Here is a 27268-nt window from a genome sequence, read left to right as displayed (position 1 = left end):
GTTGGAGCAAGAGCTTCCATGGGGTCTTCAGAGATTAAGTTCGCAACTGGAGAAGCCAATTATTCAACAGGGCTTCATGAAACCATATATGTAAAGATGCAGTGTACACCTGATATCTCCCTGCAGAGTTATTGTAGTTATTGCCTACAACAAGCTGTGGATGAATATACAGATTGTTGCTCAGGAAAGAAAGGAGGTTATATTCTAAAACGAAGCTGCTAGTTCCGGTGGGATCTCTTCCCCTTCTACGCATCCGCTGCTGCTGCTGATGCTCCACCTCCACCTCCAACAACAATTGCAAAAGGTAATACGTACCTTGATGAAATGATTTATCTTGCACTTTCATGATATGTTCATTCTTAAAATGAATTTTAGTTGCAGTGATCGAAGTTTTCAGATGAAGTTTGAGACTTTTGAGTGTCTACATTAACTGAATAAGCTTTTGGGTTGAGCAGATAATGGAGGCATAAAGTCCGATACTGTCGTGATTATAGTTGTTCCTGTGGTCAGCTTTCTGTTACTTGTTACTTTCACGTACATCCTTTTCAGGAGAAGGAAACAAAGGCACCGGAGCATAAGTATGTATTTTTACATATTATGGAACTTCTCTATATTTAATTGTTTCTAATCACGAATGGGATATCAAGCTAATTGCAATCTAAAAGTTGGTCACTATAAATTTTGATACTTTGTTTTGTAAAAATTATATCATGCAAAACGGTTAGGTGTCCATTTTTATTTATTTATTTATTAAGTTTAGATTGATTCTTATGATTATTTGTTAATTAAATAATATAGGTTTTTTTTTTTTATAATTATCAAAAGTAAGAATTGTACATCACAGAAACAAAAATTACTTAAGCACATCGATTAACTTGTTCCTTCATGAAGATGTTCCTGAAGGAAACGAAGAAAGTGCGCCTACTGTTGAATCCTTGCAATTTCGACATTGAGACTATAAAGGTGGCAACAAGTAATTTCTCTGATGATAATAAGCTTGGCGAAGGTGGATTCGTCACCGTTTATAAGGTAATTAAATATTATATCATTTCTTAAAGTTGAACCAAGACTTTCAATTTCTCTTTTGTTCCTTTCAGCGTAGACTTCCTGATGGACCAGACATAGCTGTGAAGAGGTGGTCAAGAAATTCTAGACAAGGAGAAGTTGAATTTTAAAATGAGGTCCAATTAGTTGCCATGCTTCAACACAGAAACTTGGTTAGGCTTCTAGGTTTCTGCCTATAGGAAAGGGAGAAGCTTCTCATCTATGAGTTTGTTCCCAACTCAAGCCTTGACCGTTACATTTTGGGTATAATTAGTTCCTGCTCTCAACTTCAACTGTGCTCTTTTTACATTTCCTTGAGAAACTCATTGTTGAGCTGGATGATTGGATTTCTTCATCATCATCAAAAATATCTTCCCTGTTTACAAAATCTTCAATGTCAGTGTCTTAATACTCATATCAATTCAATTCATTACATTACTGTCAAAAAATATATAGTAAAGTTTAAAAATTAAAAAAAAAAAAAAAAAAAAAACAGATCAACTATGAAGGATCATCCCAAATCAATCCAATGATAAAATATTACTCAAATAAAATTTAATTATTATATCCACAATTCTATTATCTTGATAATTTATTTTTATTTGATGAGCATTAGGGGTTTGGGCTTCAATTGCATTTAAATGGTGATTATTCACAAAATTTTGAATTTTGAGTTTAATCTGGCTGTTTAATTGAATTTAAAAGGTCCTAAATTTAACACCCAATTCCTCATCCACCATAATGAAAAAAAGTTGACAAACTTGAAGTTCAGAAGAAATTAAACAAAAAATTGTCTGGTTTAGAGGATGTATTTTAATAATATCAATATGTGATTTTGATGCACAAAAAGCCAAAAGCCAAAAGATAAGATAGCAAATGTATAGGAAAAAATATATAGAAAATACACAGATAACTAATTGTAATGCACGCATAATATATTAAATATTTAATAATTAATATTATTAAATCAATTGGTGTCAACTAAACAATTCATGTTTGACACGAACATGAATGCGAATCCGAATCCGAATTGCCACCGCATTATATAATCCACCTCTGAACAGGAGTGGGCCTACTGCTGCTCGTAAAATTATTTTCTTATTATTTGCCTCAATGTAATATATATAGCTTGAAAACGTATTACATTTATTTTCAAGTATTTCCCTTCGACTTATCAAAATCACACTTTTTTCTACGCCAATTATTCATGAGTCATTGGTAACTATCCGTGTAACTTTGGTATTTCAATATCTGATTGATCCATTAAAGGAAACAAACACTGTCATCAAAGTTTTTTTAAATGTCATTGAAGAGTGCAATGATGCCAGTAGAACAAAAATATCAAAGGCAGTTTACAAGAATTAGGCTATACCACCATGAAACATGCTTGCTGGAACCTTAATTAGCAGCAATTCCGGCATGATTGCCCCTTTTTCCAGTCCTCTTCATCTTACCAGGTGGACAATGGAATCTTTTGGCAAGAGGTTTCGGTTCACGTGTTCTTGAATCCCATCCTCTCACACAAATAAAACCTGCAAGCACATAAATTTCAGCAAATTGAATTCTATCATTGATGTTGGATCATCTCTATCGAGGAGTACTTCATATTCTTTTGGTTTCTATTATCATATGCATATTGATTGTCTGCTCATGTGTGCCTAGGGGTGCGGTGTGCCTATTCGTGATCCTTGTAATGAAGTCATCCATTATAAAATTTTAGACTCAATATTAAGTTACAGCAGCTAATTTCATCAGTAACTTCTATCTTTTCAATAATTAAACCCCATTTGTATCACTATGCTACATCCCCTGTCCCAAAAAAAAAAGATTATGTAGATATAATTGGAATTAAAATAAAAAATAATAACGAAATTTAATCATACAACACAATTAAAAGCACAAAATTAAAAGGAATGGAATATAAAAATGTCCAATAAAGGAGGAGATGATGAAGGAATATGCAAAGCTCCAATAGAAAAATATTAGAAGGAAAAAAATTACTTTGAAGATGCACCAAAATTCCTATGAAATAAGTTCATACCTCGCAAGAAATTTTCTTGAATATCTCTGATTGAAGAAGTTCCTGCAAGAAGACAAGAAATTCTCTTAGTCACATATGTGATTGTTAAGTGTGGTTTTCATTTTGAAGAAAATTAATTTACCTCTAAATATTGATGATGGTGATGTACCGATATAGACAATCCGTCTCTTTAGGTGCCAGATTAAACTCCTAGAAACAATAATCGGGCTGTAACTTGATTCATGGTCAGCAAATACCTGCAATAAAGACAACGAACATGGCAACTTATACTCGTGTGAAACCATAGGATGTGTTGGTGAGATTGTTTTTTGAAGATAAGGGTCCACCAGCACAAGTTAGTTTTACATGAATTCTAATACTTGTCCGTAATGTCCGTAAGCTACTTATTCAAATTTGTATACTCCATGCTTGTCACATTTCAAATGGATTGGTACTTCAGGGTTTGATTGTCAACAACATTCTAAAACTATCCTTCCAGTTAATGTTTGAATGACTCGAAATTTAATATACATGACCTCAAGTACTATATCTTTTGTATACAAATTTGTGTAAAATGGATCTCTTCACCGGTTTCAATGCACTCACTTCATTAACTTGAAAATAAGTGCCATTGAGTGGAAATCGTCCTCTCATTGCTGTTCTGCAAGGTATCTGTCAGATGTATTACTTTATGGTTAGTTTGTTACAGAAGTCTACACTAGTATGGATGTGCACAAAGAACAGTTTCACTTGCCATAATCGTTCCGCGAACTATTTCAGCTCTTTCTTCCCGAACACTTTGACAAGAAAAGCATGTCTGATCATTACAAAGTTCTGGTCCTTGAGAATTGCATCTTTTCTTAGGGGGCTCACATGAATCTGGAGTTTCACCTGACACAAAACATTAATTAAAAATGTAATCAGTCGAAAACATAATCTGACTGTCAGTATTATGCTTTTTCTATGTTGTACCTGCAGTCCATATAGCAAGAAGGTAAGGCGAGTGATCATCACAATCTCGTTTCTCTAGCTGAGTTAACAGTATAATCAAACATCAGGTTTATGCACTTGAATACAAATAAAGTCAATGATAAATAAAGTAAGCCTTACCCCTCTTAGTAGCTCATGATTATCTGGAATTTCATAACTTTATAAGAGACAAAAAAAAAAGGAGTTAACAAATATCGTGTAGAATTCCATTCTCTGCTACAATATAGTAATTAAGTGTTCTTTGCAATTTCGTTATAATATAACATTTCTTTACATAGTAAGAGAAAAAAAAAAAAAAAAGAGTGAACAGATATCGTGTAGGGTTCCATTCTCTGCTACAATATAGTAATTAAGAATTCTTTGCAATTATTATAATATAACATTTATTTACACAGTCAATTAGCGAGTATCTGATGCCTTGCCTTTACTAAATTGTCCCACTTTTGGTCATACAAATTCTTTGCAAATCATATTCAAGGAGGACATAATAGTATTGAAACTCATTTGGGTCATCTATTACAGACTATGAGAGTATTTCAGGATGCATGCAGAGAGAAAATTTATGAAACAAATTATTATGGTTCTGTTTCATGTTTTATTTGGCACCATGTGCAATTGAATTTGAATGTTATATCTTTCATTCCCATAACACTTTCATTAATTTATGGAAGTGAACGTGAATTTCTACTTACACTTGATGTTCTGTTCGCAATCGACTAGTCTGCTTCAATTTGCGGATTGGAATTGAATCAACACTCACAGATAGAGGAACCAAACCTCTTGATGAACTACCGGTCTGGAAACTGCGCCCATACTTGTCCATAAAGTAATTTACTTTTTCCTTGAAAGACTCATTGTTGAGTTGGATAGTAGGGATTTCTTCTTCATCATCTATGATAGCTTCACCAGGGATTTCTTCTTCATCTTCACCCGTTACAAAATCTTCTATGTCCTGCTCAAGTTGTGGTGATTTAGGCTCTTCTATTAAGGGTTCACAACTTTCGGTTCTCAACCCAGATTCCAATGTATTGTTAGACTCTAAAATTGAGACTGATACTGGATTGATGACCACAACATTGTTTCCAACCAAAGCAGAGTTTGTGATGGGTATTTTGGGAACCATAGATCTCTCTTCACCTTTATTTGATGGGCCTGGCAGGCAAAGGTTTGCACTGCATTCAAATTGTAGAATTAGATTTTGTTAAAAACAATACACTTTTTGTAGACACCAATTAAGATGTTGATGTAGCCCACAAAAAAAAAAAGAAAAAGAAAAGCATAGGAAAAGTCATGTGGATGAGATTAGTGAATTTTTTTGGAGAAATGGAGGAAGACACAAGAAAAATGACCAAGGAAGAGAAGGGAAGAAATGTGCAGAAACAGATAAAACAAGAATAAACTGGTCCTAGTTGAAGTAGGAAATTAAGCAAGTATCAATTAGAATAAATATAATAAAAAGAAACTTTAAATCTGATATAGCATTTTGATCAAATGGGAAATAAATCCAAAATAGGACTGCTTTGGAGATGTTTTGACTCAAAAAAAAAATGTACACCTGCTGGAAAGAGAGTCACATGCCCATGAGCATGTGGTTATTCCTATCACGCACCCTAGGGCCTGTGATGCTCAGACTAGGGCTCATGATAACAACATGCCCTGGGACATGTGGAAGGCTGCTGGTACATGCCCTGGGGCATGTGATACTCAGTTTTCCGAAGACTTTTCTGCACATTTGTTCTCCTTTTCTTCCTTTGTTGTTTTTCTTGTGTCTTCTCCTATTTCCTCAAAAAGCCATCAATATCTCCTCCACTCACAAAGTATGACAACAGAAGAAGATTTGATAATAGAAACAAAGGTTGATTATTTGATCTCCAAAAGTCACTAAAACCTACAACATCGTTGGTCATGTTCCAGATACCCAAGTTTTGTTTTACCAAATGAGCCTATTAAATTCTCACTGTTGATATCCATTTATCATCAGTCCAAAATTAAGAAATCAAAAAGCAAAGCAGATATAAACCTTGCAATTGCACTGGCAAGATGTCTGCACTCTGCTCTCATTGGACAAGCAACACAATTTGGATTTTTCTTTGTGCAAACCACCTGCATAAATTGTGAAGCATTTTTCTGACCATTTAGCCTTTTATCAGAATTAGAAAGAAAATAGAAAAGAGTAGCTGCATACCTTTCCAAAAGTTATCATCTGATAGTGCAATTCATACCTACATTTAATAACATGTGTACTAGTAAACACTGCATGTTTTTCAACTAAAACCACCTCATAGATAGAACAGACAAATGCTATAGTAAATAAATAAGTGGAAATTGAAGAGTACAGTGTTCTTTGATCAAGTTCACTTAGTCGGGGCCAGAGATATTGTTGAATGGAATCCATGACTGGGTACCTGTGCAAATCGTACTGTTTTTAACTGGTGATATGGTACAATGGTAATTGTTAGTTATTTAGGGTTTTATTGTACTTACTCTTCTAAAAGGTGAAATTGAAGGTCTCCAGGGAGGGATTCCAAGGGGATCCATCCTAAACGCACTGATATTCGACCAACATTTACGTCGACCTATTTGAAGGAGTAAACAGTATACTAAATTCATAGGCAAACATCATTGGCAGACAATTTTTTGTGATATCATTTCTGGAACTTACAGGGAAAGCATTGTTTTCAAGCGCCAAAAGTCGTACGCATTCCACACTCTTCAAGCCCAATCCTGGTATCTCCAACAGGTATTCCCTGCAAGTAGAATAACTCAAGGATGTTGACCACCTAAGTACGACAGAAAATCATATCCTTTTCTTATTTTCTTATTTACAGACATATTGAGAAATGTTCTCATTAAGTATGGGTCTATTTAATATCATATTTGACATTTTACTTCACAAGATCTTGTGGTGCATATCGTAACCATTCCAAGTCGATGCTTCCATGATACTCATATACTCGATTAAGGAAGTCCTGCAAAATCAGGAACCGATGTTGGCATTCAAAGATGATATTGATTTAAGATATGAGATAGCAAATATTCATGCCTGTATTCTTTTTGCAATAATAGTTTGCTGGCCCCGTAATTTAATGACTTCAGCAATCTCAGTTAAGGGTGCTTGTCTAACGGACTCCCAATCCACAGAATCTTTTTGGTCCCTAGTTCTTGGTCTGGAATATATTCTTCTCAGACTATCCCAATCAATCTTTTCTACTTCTTTCGCCTTAACATTCTCTTTTTCCTTAACATTCTCTTTCTTCCCTCTTGTCATCTTTCTAGTCTTATCAGCAGCTTGTTTCAAAGCCGTTCGGACGCTTTTGACTAGATTAAGAATGTTCAATTGGATTTCATTCATTTCACTTTGGATGTGCAAAATCCCTTTCGTCCCAACTTGTGAAGTGCACTGCGGAGGCAAAGAACACATGTCAGATGATGCCTTCTCCCTGACTACATTTTCAGTTTGACAATCTTCCATGAGTGCGAAATTAAAGCTTTTGTGGCATGCACTAGAAGAACATATTAGGACTTCGCTTTCATGTCTACAATATTCCCGAGGCAAGATGGTAGTTCCAATGTCTTCAATATCTGCCAAACTTATTTCTTGCACTATATCCACCGGGGTTTCTGGTTCAGGTTCACTGACAAAATATTGGTTGCCACATGAATCTTGTGTTGCTTCAATGGACATGATGTTCCTTCTAGTGGATTCTTGGCTATCTTTGTCCTTCAGGGCATCAACAGATGCTTTTGGAATACTTGTTGACTCAACGGGATACTTTGCAGCAAGTGACATGTAAGCAGAACTGTCAACAAATAATTAAAGACTCATTGTGGTCAGCTTTTCTGTAATAGCGTGTTAAAAGCAACAAAATAGCTTAGGGACCTATTTACCTTGAAAGAAAATCAGAAACATTCTGAGTTAAGAAAACTCCTACCACTGAATCCACCACTGATCCTTTCCACAGTTTGAACCTTCTGTCACCTGTAAAAACTTATTTTACTTTCGGTTAATTTTACTTACACCATTTATGAAATAAGAATGATAACTATCTCATTGGAAATTCATTCTTTAACCACAAAATATTTTTTGTTTAATACTCACCTTTATATTGAAATTAAAATTTAAACCTTTTGTTTATTAGACAAACACCATATTTTGATTTTAAATTCTAATTTCAAATTTATAATCCAAATATATGAATCCAAACACAGCCTAAAAGATTTTCTTTCTTCCCAACAATGACTTTGTTAAAAACTTAAGTCTAGTAGTGAACTACTTTAACTATAACAAAATAACAATATTAAGTAGGACCGTACCTAGAACTTGATGCATTCGAGAAATAAATGAATCTACCCGTCCACGGAAAATGTTTCTTTCTTCTTCCCACATTTTCTCTTTTTCTTTGTCTACCTTTTCTTCACCTGCACCATCATCTATTTTCATCAACTGATTCCACCGTCTTAATGTCTCTGAGTCTAAAACAACCTTCGGTCTTGGCTTTTTGGTAGAATCAGAACCCTGATGGGGAACTATATGACTTACATCACTAATTTGATTCATTGACACATCTCCATCTTTCTGATTAACAGTAACCTCTCTATTAAATACTTTTGGAAGACCTGCCAAAAGGTTTGCACTATGAGTACTTATGAAATTTAAATAATAATATTTGCACGGATAAACGAGGTATTAAGATCCCAGTGGCTCTAAATTAGTTTCAGATACTGAGAGGAGCTAGTAGGAGAATAGCAAGAGCATACTTCCAATTTGTTTATACAAAAATGCATGAAACATAAAACAGTTTAGCAAAGCCCTATAACAAGAGAAAGACAGAACTCCCCTATATATAATCAATTAAAAGAAAGCATAAAGTTAAAAATCAGATAACAATTCAAGTAATATGTTTGCCATAACAGCTTTTTTTTTTTTTTTTTTTTTGAATAAAGCAGCTCTAAAATTTAATCAGCAGTGTAAATTATGAAAGCAAGACCTCATTATCTTTCTATTTATTTCGGTATTTTGCGTTCTACACTCAACTATTTGACCTAATGTTACTTTTAAGCTTAATGTCCTTGTTTTGTCATTCTATTATTTCAATAGACAAGTGAATAGAGAAACCAAGTCTCAAAACACAGGTCTCTAAAGCTGCAAATAAAAGGCACCAAGATCAATAAGCTCCAATTCTGGTAATATTTGCTTAATAAGTCCAGCATATTTGTACTAATCCCCAAAAACCTTCATAAGAATAAGTTTCAACCTAACTCCAACATATTGGTTCTCCAACTAAATGTACTAACAATGTGCCTTATATATCACAGCAGAAAAAAAAAAAAGAAAACGATTATAATGTCTGGTAAAAGTGATTAATACCAGGAATAAGGCAATGAAGTCAACTACCTCTTGATTTGGCAGTACGTTGAAGCTCCTGATGTTCCAGTGAACTCCCATCTTGCGACTTTGAATAGATAGGAACTGGTCTAATTTCAATGCAATTCTGTGTTACTTTTTTCTCCAGTTTTTGTGCTTCAATAGGATAAATCATTTGATTCCCATGTTCTTCATTCGTTGATGCTTGTCTAAGAGGAAGTCCAATCTCAAAACAATTTCTCAGTGAGTTTCTTTCACATGGAGTTGCCATCAAATCCTCTTCCATCCCTTTTGTTTCTTCAAATGATTGTTGAAGAAACTGTCCTATCTCAGTGGAGTTTTCTGGTACATTTCTTTCATGGTCAACTTCGCCTTTTCCTTCACCAATGGTTAATCGTTGAAAGGGATCTGATGCCGACGCTTTTAAATAACAACCAGTTTGGTTGTTAGTAATGTTAAGTATCTGATTACATATTTGAATTATAGCATGGGATGACAAATTTCCCCTTGGTATAAACTGTTTCATGCAACCACACAAGTGGAGAAAACTAGAAATGACGGACACAATCGATTTCCTCCGTCTCATCCTCTTTCTCTTGCATCTTTTTGGGAAATTAGGTCCAATTTTTCTACTATTACTGAGACAATGGTTTACTTTAGATGGCATTGGATGAACCCATGAGGACCAAAGTTGGAGACCAATTTTCTTTCTTACAAAAGGATTTCTACAATAATCCCTTGCAGACCTTATTCCATAAGTGCTCCATCTGAATGGTTTTATTTCCAAGTGAAGATACGACAACTTCTTCCCTCCAAAACAACCCACTTCAGATTGCATAGCTGGCTTCATATCATTGGCATGGCTTGCACCAAGTTCCAATACAATTGACACAGTTGGCAGCATCACTTCGTCATCACTTGACAGGCATCCTGTACTAGAACTTTCTAGTACTCCACCCACATTTGGTTTCACAATTTCCATCATGTTGTCATCATTTGGCTGTTCTGCTACACTCAAGAAGCTCGACTTTGCAGCAATCATTTCAGCACAGTGCTCTGCAGTTGAGGTTTGTAGGATAATTCTTTCCACCTTCTTCTTGGACCCAGTTTTCCTAACATACTTATTCTTGTCCTTCTTCACCGTACACTGAGTTTTTGTAACATGCTTCCTCTTCTCATTGTTTTCTACAGGTGAATTCTTGACTGTTCTTTTGGATCTACCTTGACCAGCTATTTTGGGCCTATATCTGTGTTTCCTTCTTTTGGATCTCTTTAGTGGCCTTTGGTTCACATCTGTGAGATTTCTTGGTCTTTTGTTGACATTGTGTTTCAACATTGGAGTTGCTGGCTCTAAGCACTCACCAAAGTGAAGCTTCTCATTTTCCACCAAAGAAATAAAACCAACTTTTGAAACTTTTTCTTGATCACCTGCATTCAAGTTCACTAAGAGAGCTTCAATTATCATCTACACTAGTTGTTAAATTCACTACTGATAAAAATTTTAGATAGAAGTTTTCTCTGCCAGTCTACAGTAGTGATACTTGAGTAAAATATATATATGTTAAATTTAAATTTAAGTCAGAGTGCCTATGGCCCATATAAGGGATACCTTTTCCAACCCATATAAGGGATACCCTTTCCATTCCACAACCGAGGTGGAATTCAATACACCCCTCACGCCCAGAACCCAACATCGGATAGGAGACTCTAATACCATGTTAGGTCAGGCCTAACTCACCCCAAAAGCCAGCTCAAGGGGAGGAGTGGCTATGGCCATATCCACAACCGATGTGGGATTCAACAATATATATATAATAAAATAAAATATCAGTGATTCATCTCGTTATTAAAGTTGTCATCAATTTCATACTAATTAATAATATTATCTAATATCTTATTTTAATTAGAACATAACTGAACTCAAGTAAACAAAAGCGGTCACATTCATGAGTAAAGTTGTAATGTGTAATAAAAAAAAATTAGCTTCACTTACACCAAGTTACATGAGATTCCACTTTGCTATTATCATTCTCCATATCTAAGTTGTGCAAGAGATTATGCCTTTCAGGCAAAAGGTTCTCTCTATCAAGTTCTACAGTATTCCTGTCAATTCTAGAAGCCGAAACCTGAAAAGAAGGAACAGTTTTCCAGCCAATTGCATCTTGTATTGCAGCATTTGAGGATTCCTGAGATGCTTCACCTTGGATTGTTGTAGTTTCGGATTCTTGAAAGGCAGGAGTAGCTCCACTGGGACAAGTGGAGAACTCAGAAGGAGTGCTGTCCAGTGGTGCATTCAATTCATAGAGGACTTTATTGGACTCCTCTGAGGTCCAAAAATCTAAACGTCTAGATACATTATCAGTAAAAGCCTTGATATTTTCCAGACTGCCAATTGTCTCCTGACAACTAAAGTCTCCTTCTCCTCCTCCGTTTCCTTCTCCTTTCCCTGAACATCCTGAATTGTCATTATCAAAACATGCAGGTCCCCCTCTCTGAACTTTTGTTACCAGTTCAGCAGCCAAAGCAGCTTCAAGAAGACAACTTCCTGAATATTCAGAGTCCTTTGAACCACAAGAAGCAATTCCAACATCTTCCCTATCATAGATAAGGTGAGATATCTGTTGTTCTTTTTCCTCCTTGTTTTTGTCTGGAGAAATCCTATCACAAGCCTCCTGTTCATAAATCTGTGCCAAGTTGCCTTTCAGGCACCTCCTGGCATAGACTTTTTGCAGTCTGGCTGGTGTAGATTTTGCAGGAGTTACTGGAATCCTGTAGCCATGCACCTCAGGAGGCTCCTTAAGCTTTTCAATTTGACTGCCAAATTCCATTTTCTTAGCCTCCTGTTCATAAATCTGTGCCAGAAAACTAATTCCTGAGTTGCCTTTCAGGCACCTTTTGGCATAGACTTTTTGCAGTCTGGCTGGTGTAGATTTTGCAGGAGTTACTGGAATCCTGTAGTCATGCACCTCAGGAGGCTTCTTAAGCTTTTCAATTTGACTGCCAAATTCCATTTTCTTAGCCTCCTGTTCATAAATCTGTCCCAGAAAACTAATTCCTGAGTTGCCTTCCAGGCACCTTTTGGCATAGACTTTTTGCAGTCTGGCTGGTGTAGATTTTGCAGGAGTTATTGGAATCCTGTAGTCATGCACCTCAGGAGGCTCCTTAAGCTTTTCAGTTTGACTGCCAAATTCCATTTTCTTAGATTTTCTCTGGTAAATCCAGATGGTTGACATTTTGTCGTGCACCTAAAATCTGAGAAAACAAACCGGTGAAAAACTATCAGAAAAAGCACAGTAAAAAAAAAAGCTGGCTGAAACGAGGAATCCTGCACTGAATGACAGAGACGAAACCTAGTACAGCACGCAAAATTTAAATTAAAAAAAAAAAAAGTTTCTATGGGCAATAATGAAAAAAAAATTATGAATTTAATATCCTAAAAAATAAAATTAGATAAAGTAAGCAAAAGCCAAAAGAAATTAACTGAAGGCTCACTTAGACTAAAGGTCAATTCCAAGACGCCTAATCATTATATTTGTGATGATAGAGAGAAAAAAAAATTAACAAGTGGAATCGCATAAGATGCATGTCTCCATCATAATTATTTAATAATAAAACAAAATCAATTAATAAAAAATTTATCAAAATTCACCAATCAATTATTCTTATAATTGAATTAAAAAGTCCTTATCTTTTTTAATTTTCATATAAATAATTCTTAAAAATTATTATTCTAAAACTAACGTTCTATTAAAAAAAATGATGTCCCTGCTCTTCCCCCTTTTCCCTGAAAACCCATATGAAAATCTTCTGCACATGCTCAACTAAGAAGACATGAAGCTGCATGTAATATTTCCCCACCACCATTTCATTTCACTTCTCACTGGACTTGAAAGCCCAGCAAAGCTATTCGAAACTCATCCTCGTCATCATCATCATGAATCAAATAGAAATGTACCCATGAAAATCAACAGAGCTACAAATCAGTCAACAAAACAAACAGAGCAACCAGCATATTTGCAAATAATAGGGGCTAACACACCTCTATGAACATTGCATGAAGCGAATCACCATTGAATTATGCATCAAACCCTTTTTGTTCCTCGGAAATACAGAGCAATTTCAAGGAAAGATGACCTTCATGCAGTCCCAAAAAGCTTCACTGACCACAATTGGATGCATCCACGCAGCGTCTCAGAGGGTAGACGAATTGCTAGAATCTACTCCCCTAAAACAACTTAAAAACTGTGGATTGAGACCAAAAGACGGAAATGCGGGAGATGTCAGATGACAGCAGCAAAAATACAAGGGTGATTTCGGTATTTTAACACCAATTTTTAAAATACTAGCAAATTATTATTTATTTATTTATTGCACTCTTTTTTTTTTTATATACCAGCCTCACATGACATAATTATCAGGGTGAGCTAAAACTGAAAAAATTAATTAAATTGGATTAGTTTTAAATGTTAATTTACTTTTTTATTTTTTTTATTTAATTCGTTTATATTTTTAAAATGTTTTATTATTTTGATGTAATTTAGTTTAATTTTAATAAAAATTAAATTATTTTTAATAATATAAAAAAATGATTTATGTTAAAATATTTTAATTAAATTTTAAAATATTAAAAATAAAATAAAAAAAAAATTTATTTAAAAGTCTAATAAATGAAATCAAATTAAATTAAATCAGTTTAATTTAAATTAATTTCTATTTAAAATTAATTTGATTTAATTTTTATAAATATTAAAATTTTAATTTTTAATGTATTCGGTTGAATTTGATTTACATAGGAATACCAAAGACCCCATGCAAAACCAACCAATCTAACAAACCACAAATCTAAACCAAAATTTAAAACTAGTCAATACGTCCAAAAGCAAAACAAAACCAAATCAGAAGCAAAAGACATCAATAATACCACCATAACATCCACCGCTACACCATAGCGATGACTCTCATGACTCTGCGGAACAAAGCCCAAAATGAAGACAACCAAGACAGAGCTACCACAACAGCCAAAACCCCAAATAATAGGAATCAAAACACCATAAACAAACATGCAGCCACTGAAAGTAAAAGCAAAGAAAACAACAAAGACCCCAAGATCGACTCAGCAACAACAAAGCCGAGGAGAAATAGAGCACTGCTCAGATCATCGGTACTAAGAGTAGAGCCCAGCAAAGCAACCAAACACAAAACACAGACAAAGAAAGGAAATGAAGAAGACAAACATACAAGCAACATAATCGAAACAAAAGCAGGCTCATGGTAGATCTGAAGTGAACACCGACAAAGATGGAGGAGACGCACTGGAGCTCAGCCATAAGAGAGTCAATGGGAGCGAAAGTCACCGAACGTAGTAGTGCAGTCCCGAAATACCACTGTTACACATGACCTCCCATCACACAGGCTCAATGATAGCACCCTCACAAAAACATAATTGAAAAATCTGCTCAAAACAAAATAAAACAACAGAAAAAAAAAACACCATCGCGTTCACTCTCGGTAAGAAAAAATCGAGACCGATGTAGGCACCAAATAGAAAAAGAAAGAACACGTTGTGGGTGAAGGACAGCGGAACAGTATAGAAGAAGACGAAGAAAACTATAGTAAAAACTTCAAAGCTCAAAGCTAAAGCAGAAGAAAACCCTTCAGTTCCTTACTTGGTGCCTCCTCTCCTTTCCCTCTCCCTTTCTCCCTCTATTCTCATGGGCATTATTGCACTGTCGTTAACTAACAAGAATAAGAATCAATTATAATTGCAAGAAAATTACAAGTCAAATACATAATTGTATGCATGTAGGAGAATTTAATTTTAATCGTGATCTAATAAATATTTAAATTAAAAAAATATTAATTTTAAATTTATCTTATCCCATTTCAAAAAAAAACACATCTTATTAAAATTATAGTTTTAAAATTATGTTTAAAATTATTTTTTTAAAAAAAATTTATACGTTTAAAAGTAATATTTTTTAATTTAGTTATTTAAAAGTAATATCTTTTTAAAATTTAAATGTTTATTAGATTACTATTAAAATTAAAATATTTCATAATAAAAATAATAAATTATAAGTGTTGCATTAGTTCAATAATCTTTTTACTTTTTAGATACACATAAAGTAATAACCAATTAATTGAATTCCTTTGATAACCAATTAATTGAATTTCCTTGATAATAACATAAATTATTAATTAATTATTATTCTCTTAATCTCATAATTTTTATTTACTTTATGTTTTTTACACGTATTCAAAAAAGTAATTTTTTAATTTTTATATTAAATTTTTAATTATATATATCTTAAAAATATTAAATATTATTGGATATTTTAAACACTCATTTGAAAAATAATTAATAAAAAATTATTTTGAAAATAAAATAAAATTAAATAGGAGTATAATAATTAATTTATATGTTATTATAATATAAAAAAGACAAGTAGATAATAATTTTATGATAACGGAAAAACAAAAGATGGATAAAAATTATAAAATGAGTAAAGTATTATTTATTAAAAAAATAATTTATTTATATTTTAATAAATATATATTACCAAACTCATATTCATTTTATTCGAAAGAGTCTGGAAATATTAAATATAATTAATAGATTATCTAAATGGAAATAATTTTATCTCTTCTTATTATCAAAATAATTAAATTAATATTTCAAATAAACAGAATGAAAGACACTTCCATACTTCTGTTAGGTAATAATAGTATATTTCTTTACTTTCAAATATTGAAATTAATAATACAAACTTTATAAATTTTTGAATTACTTTAACGGCTGTTCTTTTGAGATCTTTTTCTTCTTATTTTAATAAGCATTTCTGAGTAGAATCAATTCAAGAAGAGTTTTATAACATTATACATAGCTAATAGCTTAATTTATTGTATATATTTTTTTCTTTTCTTTTCTTCACTCTCTTTACTTTTAGTATTCTATTTTTTTTCCTTTTTTAATTTTCAATTGAGATGATTGTATAATTTTTGCGATGAGTGATAGACATGACAATTTTTGCGATGGAAACAGTTCTGCTGAAATCAGGTAGCGGCGGTAGCATTGGTGATAGAGTTGACAATTTTTCTGACGAAAGCAATTATGCCCAAATTGGCCACCGGTGGTGGCATAGGTGATAGACTTAGCAATATTTGCGATTGAAGCGATTATGTCGAAATCGAGCAACGGTGGTGGTGATATGGGTGATAGACTTAGTAATTTTTGTGACAGAAGTAATTCTGCTGAAATCGGACACCGACAGTAGTATGGTTAAAAGATTTGGCAATTTGTACGACGAAAGAAATTATGCCAAAATCGAACACCGGTGGTAGCATGGGTGATGGACTTGGCAATTTTTGTAACGAAAGCAGTTCTATTGAAATCGGGAACCGGTGGTGGCATGCATGATAGACTTAGAAATATTTGCAACGTAGGCGATTCTGCCAAAATCGGGCACCAGTACCCGGTGGTAGCATGGGTGATATACTTGGTATTTTTTTTTAGAGAAGCAGTTATGCTAAAACCGTCCAGTGGTAGTAGTATGTGTGATAGATTTTATTACTTTAGCGAGGGAAGCAGTTCTGCAAAATCGGGTACCGATAGTAGCATGGTTGATAGATTTGACAATTTTTACAACAAAAATAGTTGAGCCAAAATCGGACACCAATTAGCATGGGTGTTAGATTTTGCAATTTTTATGACAGAATAGGTTATGTGAAAATCAGGCATCGGTGATAGAATGGATGGTAGAATGATAATTTTTTTGATGGAAACAGTTCAGTCGAAATCGGGAATCGATCGTCCTTAGCAATTTTAAGCAGTTCTGCCGAAATTGGGCACTGGTACTAACATGCGTGATAAACTTGGCAATTTTTATGACGTAAGAGATTTTGCTAAAATTGGATGCCAATGGTACCATAGTTGATAGGCTTGATTATTTCTGCAATGGAAGCGGGTTATGTCGAAATCGAACACCGGATAACATGAGTGATAGATTAGGCTACTTTTTGGACAGAAGCAGTTGTGTCAAAATTTAACATTGGTGATAATATGAGTGATAGATTTGACAATTTTTACTATAGAAGTTATTATGTTGTAATCAGACACCGGTGATAGTATGGGGGGATAGACTTGCCAATTTCTAGTATGTAGAGATCAGCCAAGTTTAGAGTGTTCTGTTTTGGAAATCACTCCCAGATGCAGGAGATTCATAGAGCCATGGCTTTGGGACGCAGTTAGAACGTGCAAGACTCTTTCATAGCTATATGAGACTGAGACCGCCATAACAATGGTGATTACCTTTTGCCGTTTGGGACGATGGAATTATGAGCAACCATTGGTCGATTTGTGTGTTTGAAGCTCAACCAGTTCTATGTTAAAGTCTGCATGCGAGTGGATCTTCTTCCCATCAATGGTCGCTTTGCTTTGCTTTCTTTCGAAGTTAGTAGCCTATGATTGATAGTGGTTTCTGTGTTTATGAGATGTTTTTCCAGTTATAAGTCTAGCCGCTAGCTTCAATGTTTCCATCCTTTCTGGTGATTGGAATTATTTCCCTCAGTACGGGGAGGATGGGTTGAGCTTTATTGGTTGAGACTCTTTTTTATCGTTTATTGGGCCTTGATGGCTTTCCCTATACTCTTTGTCCATCCGATGGGGATTTTTTAACCCAAACCAATTCATCACAGCCCTAACTTCAAAATACCCTAACTTAAAAGTTTAAATGTCTAATCCTAATCGACTACTTATAATTTTTCGCGTATCCCCCCCTTCCATAGCATTTGCAGCCCTTCCACCGAAACTAGATGTCGTCTCGACGCCCCTTCCACCGAAGCAAGTCATCGCCCCTTCCACCGAAGCAAGTCATCGCCCCTTCCACCGAAGCAAGTCATCGCCCCTCCACAGAAGCATGCCGTCGGCCCGTTGCCCCTTCCAGCAAAGCAAGCCGTGCCCCCTCCACTGAAGCAAATTGTTGCATCCCTCTTCCAAAGTTGAATCTTCTCCTATCCAACGAGTTGGTGATAATGAAGATTGGAGACTATGCACAGATCATTGAGTTGAGATTTATTGTTTTGATGTGAGATTAGTAAATTTGGGTGTTAAACAATATATTAGGAATTTTCAATATGTCCGTTTATTGATTTGAGTTGTGTATAGTTGTGATTAAAGGTTTGAAAATTAGTAATGTTGAAATTAGAGTGTAGTTGTTGGAACTGTAAGTTTATTTCACCCTAAAATTTATAGATTTTGAGATTTGTTGATTTTTTTCATATACTTTTTGTAATTTATTTGAGATTTGTGGTATTTATAGGAGATTGAAAATTTGTATCTAATTATAGGATCAAATTTTGTTTGTTATTTATATTGCTCAACTTTGAAAACTCATATTGCAAAAAAATTAAATAACGCTTTTTCAACCAAACCAATTCATCCCAACCCTAACTTCAAAATGCACTAAAAATTTTAAATGTCTAATCCTAATCGAATATTTATAATTTCTCGTGTATCCCCTACCAATAGCATTTGCAGCCCCTCCACCGAAGCTAGCTGTCGGCTCGACACCGAAGCTAGCTGTCGGCTCGACGCCTCTTCCACCGAAACAAGTCATCGCCCTTCATCCGAAGCAAGCCATCACCCCTCCACCAAAGCAACCCGTCAGCCCGTTGCCCTTTCCAACGAAGCAAAACGTGGCCCCTCCACTGAAGCAAGTTGTTGCATCCTTCTTCCAAAGTTGAATCTTCTTCTATCCAACGAGTTGGTGATAATAAAAATTGGAGACTATGTACAGATCATTGTGTTGAGATTTATTATTTTGAGGTGAGATTTGTAAATTTAGGTGTTAAACAATATATTAAGAAATTTGAATATGTTCGTTTATTGATTTGAGGTTTGTATATTTGTGATTGGAGGTTTGAGAATTATGAATGTGGAAATTAGAGTGTAGTTGTTGGAATTTTAAGTTTATTTCATCCTAAAATTTATAGATTTTGAGATTTGTTGATTTTTTTCATCTACTTTCTGTAATTTATTTGAGATTGAAAATTTATATCTAATTATAGACTCTAATTTTGTTTGTTATGTATTTTGCTCAACTTTGAAAACTCATTTGGCAAAGGAAATTAAATAACGCTTTTTCAAATCAAACCAATTCATCACAGCCCTAACTTCAAAATGCCCTAACTTAAATGTTTAAATGCCTATTCCTAATCGACTACTTATAATTTCTCGTATATCCCCCCTCCCATAGCATTTGCAGCCTCTCCACCGAAGCTAACTGTCGGCTCGACGCTTCTTCCACAGAAGCAAGCCGTCGGCCCATCGCCCCTTCCACAGAAGCAAGCTGTCGCCCCTCCACCGAAGCAAGCCGCTGGCCCGCTGCCCCTTCGAACAAAGCAAGCCGTGCCCCCTCCACTGAAGCAAGTTGTTGCATCCCTCGTCCAAAGTTGAATCTTCTTCTATCCAACGAGTTGATGATAGTGAAGATTGGAGACTATGTAGAGATCATTGTGTTGAGATTTATTGTTTTGAGGTGAGATTAGTAAATTTGGGTGTTAAACAATATATTAAGAATTTTGAATATGTCCGTTTATTGATTTGAAGTGTATATATTTGTGATTGGAGGTTTGAGAATTAGAAATGTTGAAATTAGAGTGTAGTTGTTGGACTTGTAAGTTTATTTCATCCTAAAATTTATAGATTTTGAGATTTGTTGATTTTTTTCATCTACTTTCTGTAATTTATTTGAGATTTGTGGTATTTATAGGAGATTAAAAATTTATATCTAATTATAGGCTCTAATTTTATTTGTTATTTATATTGCTCAACTTTGAAAACTCATTTGGCAAAGGAAATTAAATAACGCTTTTTCAATCCAAACCAATTCATCATAGCCCAAACTTCAAAATGCCCTAACTTAAATATTTAAATGCCTAATCCTAATCGACTACTTATAATTTCTCATGTATCCCCTCTCCCATAACATTTGCAGCCCTTCCACCGAAGCTAGCTGTCAGCTTGATGCCCCTTCCACCGAAGTAAGCCGTCGGCCCATCGCCCCTTCCACCGAAGCAAGCCAACGCCCCTCCACCGAAGCAAGCCGTCGGCTCGTTGCCCCTTCCAGCGAAACAAGCTGTGCCCCCTCCACTGAAGCAACTTATTGTATCCCTCTTCCAAAGTTGAATTTTCTTCTATCCAACGAGTTGGTGATAGTGAAGATTAGAGACTATGTACAGATCATTGTGTTGAGATTTATTGTTTTGAGTTGAGATTAGTAAATTTGGGGGTTAAACAATATATTAGATATTTTGAATATATCCATTTATTGATTTGAGGTGTATATATTTGTGATTGAAGGTTTGAAAATTAGGAATGTTGAAATTAGAGTGTAGTTGTTGGAATTGTAAGTTTATTTCATCCTAAAATTTATAGATTTTGAGATTTGTTGATTTTTTTCATCTACTTTTTGTAATTTATTTGAGATTTGTGGTATTTATATCTAATTATAGGCTCTAATTTTGTTTGTTATTTATTTTGCTCAACTTTGAAAACTCATTTTGCAAATAAAAATTATATAATGCTTTTTCAACCCAAACCAATTCATCATAGCCCTAACTTCAAAATGCCCTAACTTAAATGTTTAAATGTCTATTCCTAATCGACTACTTATAATTTCTTGTGTATCTCCCCTCCCATAGCATTTGCAGCCCCTCCACCGAAGCTAGTTGTCGGTTCGACGCCCCTTCTACCGAAGCAAGCTGTCGGCCCATCGCCCCTTCCACCGAAACAAGCTATCGCCCTTCCACCGAAATAAGCTATCGCCCTTCCAACGAAACAAGCCATCGTCCCTCCACCGAAGCAAGCCGTAGGCTCGTTGCCCCTTCCAGCGAAGTAAGCCGTGCCCCCTCCACTAAAGCAAGTTATTGCATCCCTATTTCAAAGTTGAATCTTCTTCTAACCAACGAGTTGGTGATAGTGAAGATTGGAGACTATGTACAGATCATTGTGTTGAGATTTATTATTTTGAGTTGAGATTAGTAAATTTGGGTGTTAAACAATATATTAGAAATTTTGAATATGTCCATTTATTGATTTGAGGTGTATATATTTGTGATTGGAGGTTTGAGCATTAGGAATTTTAAAATTAGAGTGTAGTTGGAATTGTAAGTTTATTTCATTCTAAAATTTATAGATTTTGAGATTTGTTGATTTTTGTAATCTACTTTTTGTAATTTATTTGAGATTTGTAGTATTTATTAGAGATTGAAAACTTGTATACTAATTATAAGCTCTAATTCTGTTTGTTATTTTTATTGCTCAGCTTTGAAAATACATTTTGCAAAGGAAATTATATAACGTTTTTTCAACCAAACCAATTCGTCACAGCCCTAACTTAAATGTTTAAATGCCTAATCCTAATCGACTACCTATAATTTCTCGCGTATCCCCCTCCCATAGCATTTGCAGCCCGTCCATCGAAGATAGCTGTCAGCTCGATGCCCCTTCCATCGAAGCAAGCCGTCGGCCCATCGCCCCTTCCACCGAAACAAGCTATCACCCCTTCCCCCGAAACAAGCCATCGCCCTTCCACCGAAGCAGGCCATCGCCCCTCCACCGAAGCAAGCCGTCGGCTCGTTGCCCCTTCCAGCGAAACAAGCCGTGCCCCTTCCACTGAAGCAAGTTATTGCATCCCTCTTCCAAAGTTGAATCTTCTTCTATCCAACGAGTTGGTGATAGTAAAGATTGGAGACTATGTACAGATCATTGTATTGATATTTATTGTTTTGAGTTGAGATTAGTAAATTTGGGTGTTAAAAAATATATTAGAAATTTTGAATATGTCCATTTATTGATTTGAGGTGTATATATTTGTGATTGGAGGTTTGAGCATTAGGAATTTTGAAATTAGAGTGTAGTTGGAATTGTAAGTTTATTTCATCCTAAAATTTATAGATTTTGAGATTTGTTGATTTTTTTCATCTACTATCTGTAATTTATTTGATATTTGTGGTATTTATAGGAGATTGAAAATTTATATATAATTATAGGCTCTAATTTTATTTGTTATTTATTTTGCTCAACTTTCAAAACTCATTTTGCAAAGAAAATTAAATAATGCTTTTTCAACCCAAATCAATTCATCACAGTCCTAACTTCAAAATGTCCTAACTTAAATGTTTAAATGTCTATTTATAATCAACTACTTATAATTTCTCGTGTATCCCCCTCGCATAGCATTTGCAACCCCTCCACCGAAACTAATTGTCGTCTCGACGCCCCTTCCACTGAAGCAAGCCGTCAACCCATCGCCCCTTCTACGGAAACAAGCCATCGTCCTTCCAACGAAGCAAGCCATCGCCCCTCCACCGAAGCAAGCCATCGGCTCGTTGCCCCTTCCAGCGAAGTAAGCCGTGCCCCCTCCACTAAAACAAGTTGTTGCATCCCTCTTCCAAAGTTGAATCTTCTTATATCCAACGAGCTGGTGATAGTGAAGATTGAAGACTATGTACAGATCATTGTGTTGAGATTTATTGTTTTGAGTTGAGAATAGTAAATTTGGGGGTTAAACAATATATTAGATATTTTGAATATATCCATTTATTGATTTGAGGTGTGTATATTTGTGATTGGAGGTTTGAGAATTAGGAATATTGAAATTAGAGTGTAGTTGGAATTGTAAGTTTATTTAAAACTAAAATTTATAGATTTTACGATTTGTTGATTTTTTTCATCTACTTTTTGTAATTTATTTGAGATTTGTGGTATTTATAGGAGATTGAAAACTTGTATACTAATTATAGGCTCTAATTCTTTTTGTTATTTATTTTGCACAACTTTGAAAACTAATTTTGCAAATAAAAATTATATAATGCTTTTTCAACCCAAACCAATTCATCACAGCCCTAACTTCAAAATTCGCTAACTTAAATGTTTAAATGCCTAATTCTAATCAACTACTTATAATTTCTCGCGTATCCCCCCTGCCATAGCATTTGCAGCCCCTCCACCGAAGCTAGCTGTCGGCTCGACGCCCCTTCCACCGAAGTAAGTCGTCGGCCCATCACCCCTTCCACCGAAGTAAGCCATCGCCCTTCCACCGAAGTAAGCCATCGCCCTTCCACCGAAGCAAGCCACCGCATCTCCACCGAAGCAAGCCGTCGGCCCGTTGCCCCTTCGAGCAAAGCAGCCGTGCCCCCTCCACTGAAGCAAGTTGTTGCATCCCTCTTCCAAAGTTGAATCTTCTTCTATCCAACGAGTTGGTGATAGTGAAGGTTGTAGACTATGTACAGATCAATGTATTGAGATTTATTGTTTTGAGGTGAGATTAGTAAATTTGGGTGTTAAACAATATATTAGGAATTTTGAATATATCCGTTTATTGATTTGAAGTGTGTATATTTGTGATTGGAGGTTTGAGAATTAGGAATTTTGAAAATAGAGTGTAGTTGGAATTGTAAGTTTATTTCATACTAAAATTTCTGAATTTTGAGATTTGTTGATTTTTTTCATCTAATTTCTGCAATTTATTTGAGATTTGTTGTATTTATAGGAGATTGAAAACTTATATACTAATTATAGACTCTAATTCTGTTTGTTATTTATATTGCTCAACTTTGAAAACACATTTTGCAAAGGAAATTATATAATATTTTTTCAACCCAAGCCAATTCATCACAGCCCTAACTTAAATGTTTAAATGCCTAATCCTAATCGACTACTTATAATTTCTCGCTTATCCCCCCTCCCATAGCATTTGCAGCCCGTCCACCGAAGCTAGCTGTGGGCTTAACGCCCCTTCTATCGAAGCAAACTGTCGGCCCATTGCCCCTTCCAACGAAGCAAGCCATCGCCCCTCCACCAAAGCAAGCCGTCGGCATGTTGCCTCTTCCAGCGAAGCAAGCCGTGCCCCCTCCACTGAAGCAAGTTGTTGCATCCCTCTTACAAAGTTGAATCTTCTTATATCCAACGAGTTGGTGATAGTGAAGATTGGAGACTATGTACAGATCATTTTGTTGAGATTTATAATTTTGAGGTGAGGTTAGTAAATTTGGGTGTTAAACAATATATTAGGAATTTTGAATATATCCATTTATTGATTTGAGGTGTGTATATATTTGTGATTGAAGGTTTGAGAATTAGGAATTTTGAAAATAGAGTGTAGTTGGAATTGTAAGTTTATTTTAGACTAAAATTTATGGATTTTGAGATTTGTTGATTTTTTTCATCTACTTTCTGCAATTTATTTGAGATTTGTGGTATTTATAGGAGATTGAAAACTTATATACTAATTATAGGCTCTAATTTTGTTTATTATTTATATTGCTCAAGTTTGAAAACACATTTTGCAAAGGAAATTATATAATGCTTTTTCAACCCAAACCAATTCATTACAGCCCTAACTTCAAAATGCCCTAACTTAAATGTTTAAATGCCTAATCCTAATCGACAACTTATAATTTTTCGCGTATCCCCCCTCCCATAACATTTGCAGCCCGTCAATCGAAGCTAGCTATCGGCTCGACGCCCTTTCCACCGAAATAAGCCGTCGGCCAATTGCCCTTTCCACCGAAACAAGCCATTGCCCTTCCATCGAAGCATGCCATCGCCCCTCCACAGAAGCAAGCCGTTGGCCCATTGCCCCTTCCAGCAAAGCAAACCATGCCTCCTCCACTACAGCAAGTTGTTGCATGCCTCTTCCAAAGTTGAATCTTCTTATATCCAACGAGCTGGTGATAGTGAAGATTGGAGACTATGTATAGATCATTGTGTTGAGATTTATTGTTTTGAGGTGAGATTAGTAAATTTGGGTGTTAAACAATAAATTAGGAATTTTGAATATGTACGTTTATTGATTTGAGGTGTGTATATTTGTGATTGGAGGTTTGAAAATTAGGGATGTTTAAATTAGAGTGTTGTTGGAATTCTAAGTTTATTTCATCCTAAAATTTATAGATTTTGTGATTTGTTGATTTTTTTCATCTACTTTCTGTAATTTATTTGAGATTTGTGATATTTATAGAAGATTAAAAGCTTTTATACTAATTATAGGCTCTAATTCTGTTTGTTATTTATTTTCCTTAACTTTGAAAACTCATTTTGCAAAGGAAATTATATAACACTTCTTCAACCCAAACCAATTCATCACAGCCCTAACTTCAAAATGCCCTAACTTAAATATTTAAATGTCTAATCCAAATCGACTACTTATAATTTCTCGCGTATCCCCCTGCCATAGCATTTGCAGTCCCGCCACTGAAGCTAACTGTCAGCTCGATGCCCCTTCCATCGAAGCAAGTTGTCGGCCCATCGCCCCTTCCAACGAAGTAAGCCATCGTCCTTCCACCGAAGCAAGCCATCGCCCCTCCACCGAAGCAAGCCGTCGGCCCGTTGCCTCTTCCAGCGAAGCAAGCCGTGCCCTCTCCACTGAAGCAAGTTGTTGCATCCCTCTTCCAAAGTTGAATATTCTTATATCCAACGATTTGGTGATAGTGAAGATTGGAGACTATATACAGATAATTGTATTGAGATTTATTGTTTTGAGGTAAGATTAGTAAATTTTAGTGTTAAACAATATATTAAGAATTTTGAATATGTTCGTTTATTGATTTGAGGTGTGTATATTTGTGATTGGAGGTTTGAGAATTAGGAATTTTGAAATTAGAGTGTTGTTAAAATTGTAAGTTTATTTCATCCTAAAATTTATAGATTTTGAGATTTGTTGATTTTTTTTATCTACTTTCTGTAATTTATTTGAGATTTGTGGTATTTATAGGAGATTGAAAACTTGTATACTAATTATAGGCTCTAATTCATTTGTTATTTATTTTGCTCAACTTTGAAAACTAATTTTGCAAAGGAAATTATATAACGCTTTTTCAACCCAAACCAATTCATCAAAGCCCTAACTTCAAAATGCCCTAACTTAAATGTTTAAATGTCTAATCCTAATCGACTACTTATAATTTCTAGCGTATCCCCCCTCCCATAGCATTTGCAGCCCGTCCACCGAAACTAGCTGTCAGCTCGACGCCCCTTCCACCGAAGCAAGCCATCACCCTTCCACCGAAGCAAGCCATCGCCCCTCCACCGAAACAAGCCGTCGGCCCGTTGCCCTTCCAGCGAAGCAAGCCTTGCCCCCTCCATTGAAGCATGTTATTGCATCTGTCTTCCAAAGTTGAATCTTCTTATATCCAACGAGTTGGTGATAGTGAAAATTGGAGACTATGTACAGAACATTGTGTTGAGATTTATTGTTTTGAAGTGGGATTAGTAAATTTGGGTGTTAAACAATATATTAGGAATTTTGAATATATCCGTTTATTGATTTGAGGTGTGTATATTTGTGATTGGAGGTTTGAGAATTAGGAATTTTGAAATTAGAGTGTAGTTGGAATTGTAAGTTTATATCATCATAAAATTTATAGATTTTGAGATTTTTTGATTTTTTTAATCTACTTTCTATAATTTATTTGAGATTTGTGGTATTTATAGGAGATTGAAAACTTGTATACTAATTATAGGCTCTAATTATGTTTGTTATTTATTTTACTCAACTTTGAAAACTCATTTTGCAAAGGAAATTATATAACGTTTTTTCAACCCAAACTAATTCATCTTAGCCCTAACTTAAAAATGTCCTAACTTAAATGTTTAAATGCCTAATCGTAATCGACTACTTATAATTTCTCACGTATCCCCCTCCCATAACATTTGCAGCCCCTCCACCGAAGCTAGCTGTCGGCTCGACGCCCCTTCCACCGAAGCAAGCCATCGCCCCTCCACCGAAGCAAGCCATCGCCCCTCCACCGAAGCAAGCCGTGCCCCCTCCACCGAAGCAAGTTGTTGC

General features: G+C 35.1%; 1 protein-coding gene and 1 long non-coding RNA gene across 8 annotated transcripts; one reads left to right on the top strand and one right to left on the bottom strand.

Moving 5' to 3' along the window:
- The first annotated feature begins 197 nt into the window (after positions 1-197).
- On the top strand, positions 198-1537 carry LOC110604586. The gene is made up of 3 exons (XR_002486270.2): positions 198-304; positions 456-578; positions 892-1537. It is a non-coding gene; the product is annotated as an uncharacterized LOC110604586 (long non-coding RNA).
- On the bottom strand, positions 1152-13718 carry LOC110604585. 7 transcript variants are annotated; one of them, XM_043952297.1, is made up of 21 exons: positions 13459-13714; positions 11413-12671; positions 9450-10862; positions 8369-8671; positions 7943-8042; positions 7098-7854; positions 6944-7023; positions 6717-6801; positions 6539-6630; positions 6391-6459; positions 6240-6276; positions 6075-6157; positions 4747-5226; positions 4175-4211; positions 4037-4094; positions 3819-3955; positions 3671-3736; positions 3207-3321; positions 3086-3127; positions 2417-2576; positions 1152-1420 (listed from the first exon to the last, which is right to left on the bottom strand). In XM_043952297.1, the coding sequence occupies exons 2-20, from the start codon at positions 12650-12652 to the stop codon at positions 2443-2445; spliced, it is 5328 nt and encodes a 1775-aa protein (XP_043808232.1). In that variant the 5' UTR covers positions 12653-12671; positions 13459-13714; the 3' UTR covers positions 1152-1420; positions 2417-2442. The 7 variants fall into 7 exon arrangements, 6 of the variants coding, with proteins under 6 accessions (XP_043808232.1, XP_043808231.1, XP_043808233.1 ...); XM_043952296.1 differs by lacking the exon at positions 1152-1420 and having other exon boundaries at positions 2260-2576; XM_043952298.1 differs by lacking the exon at positions 1152-1420 and having other exon boundaries at positions 2260-2576; positions 9450-10847.
- Positions 13719-27268: the final 13550 nt, after the last annotated feature.

Source organism: Manihot esculenta, chromosome 17 (assembly GCF_001659605.2).
Source record: "Manihot esculenta cultivar AM560-2 chromosome 17, M.esculenta_v8, whole genome shotgun sequence".
NCBI lineage: Eukaryota > Viridiplantae > Streptophyta > Magnoliopsida > Malpighiales > Euphorbiaceae > Manihot > Manihot esculenta.
Note: the sequence above shows the minus strand (reverse complement) of the source record. Positions and strands in the feature narration are given on the sequence as shown.

Excerpts from the sequence above, each read along its gene's own strand:
- LOC110604585 (XM_043952297.1), bottom strand. The coding sequence starts at position 12,652 with ATGTCAACCATCTGGATTTACCAGAGAAAATCTAAGAAAATGGAATTT. Across the intron at positions 6,802-6,943 it reads GCACCACAAGATCTTGTGAA|GGAATACCTGTTGGAGATAC; the intron begins GTAAAATGTCAA and ends TTCTACTTGCAG. Across the intron at positions 6,460-6,538 it reads CAATTTCACCTTTTAGAAGA|GTACCCAGTCATGGATTCCA; the intron begins GTAAGTACAATA and ends CGATTTGCACAG.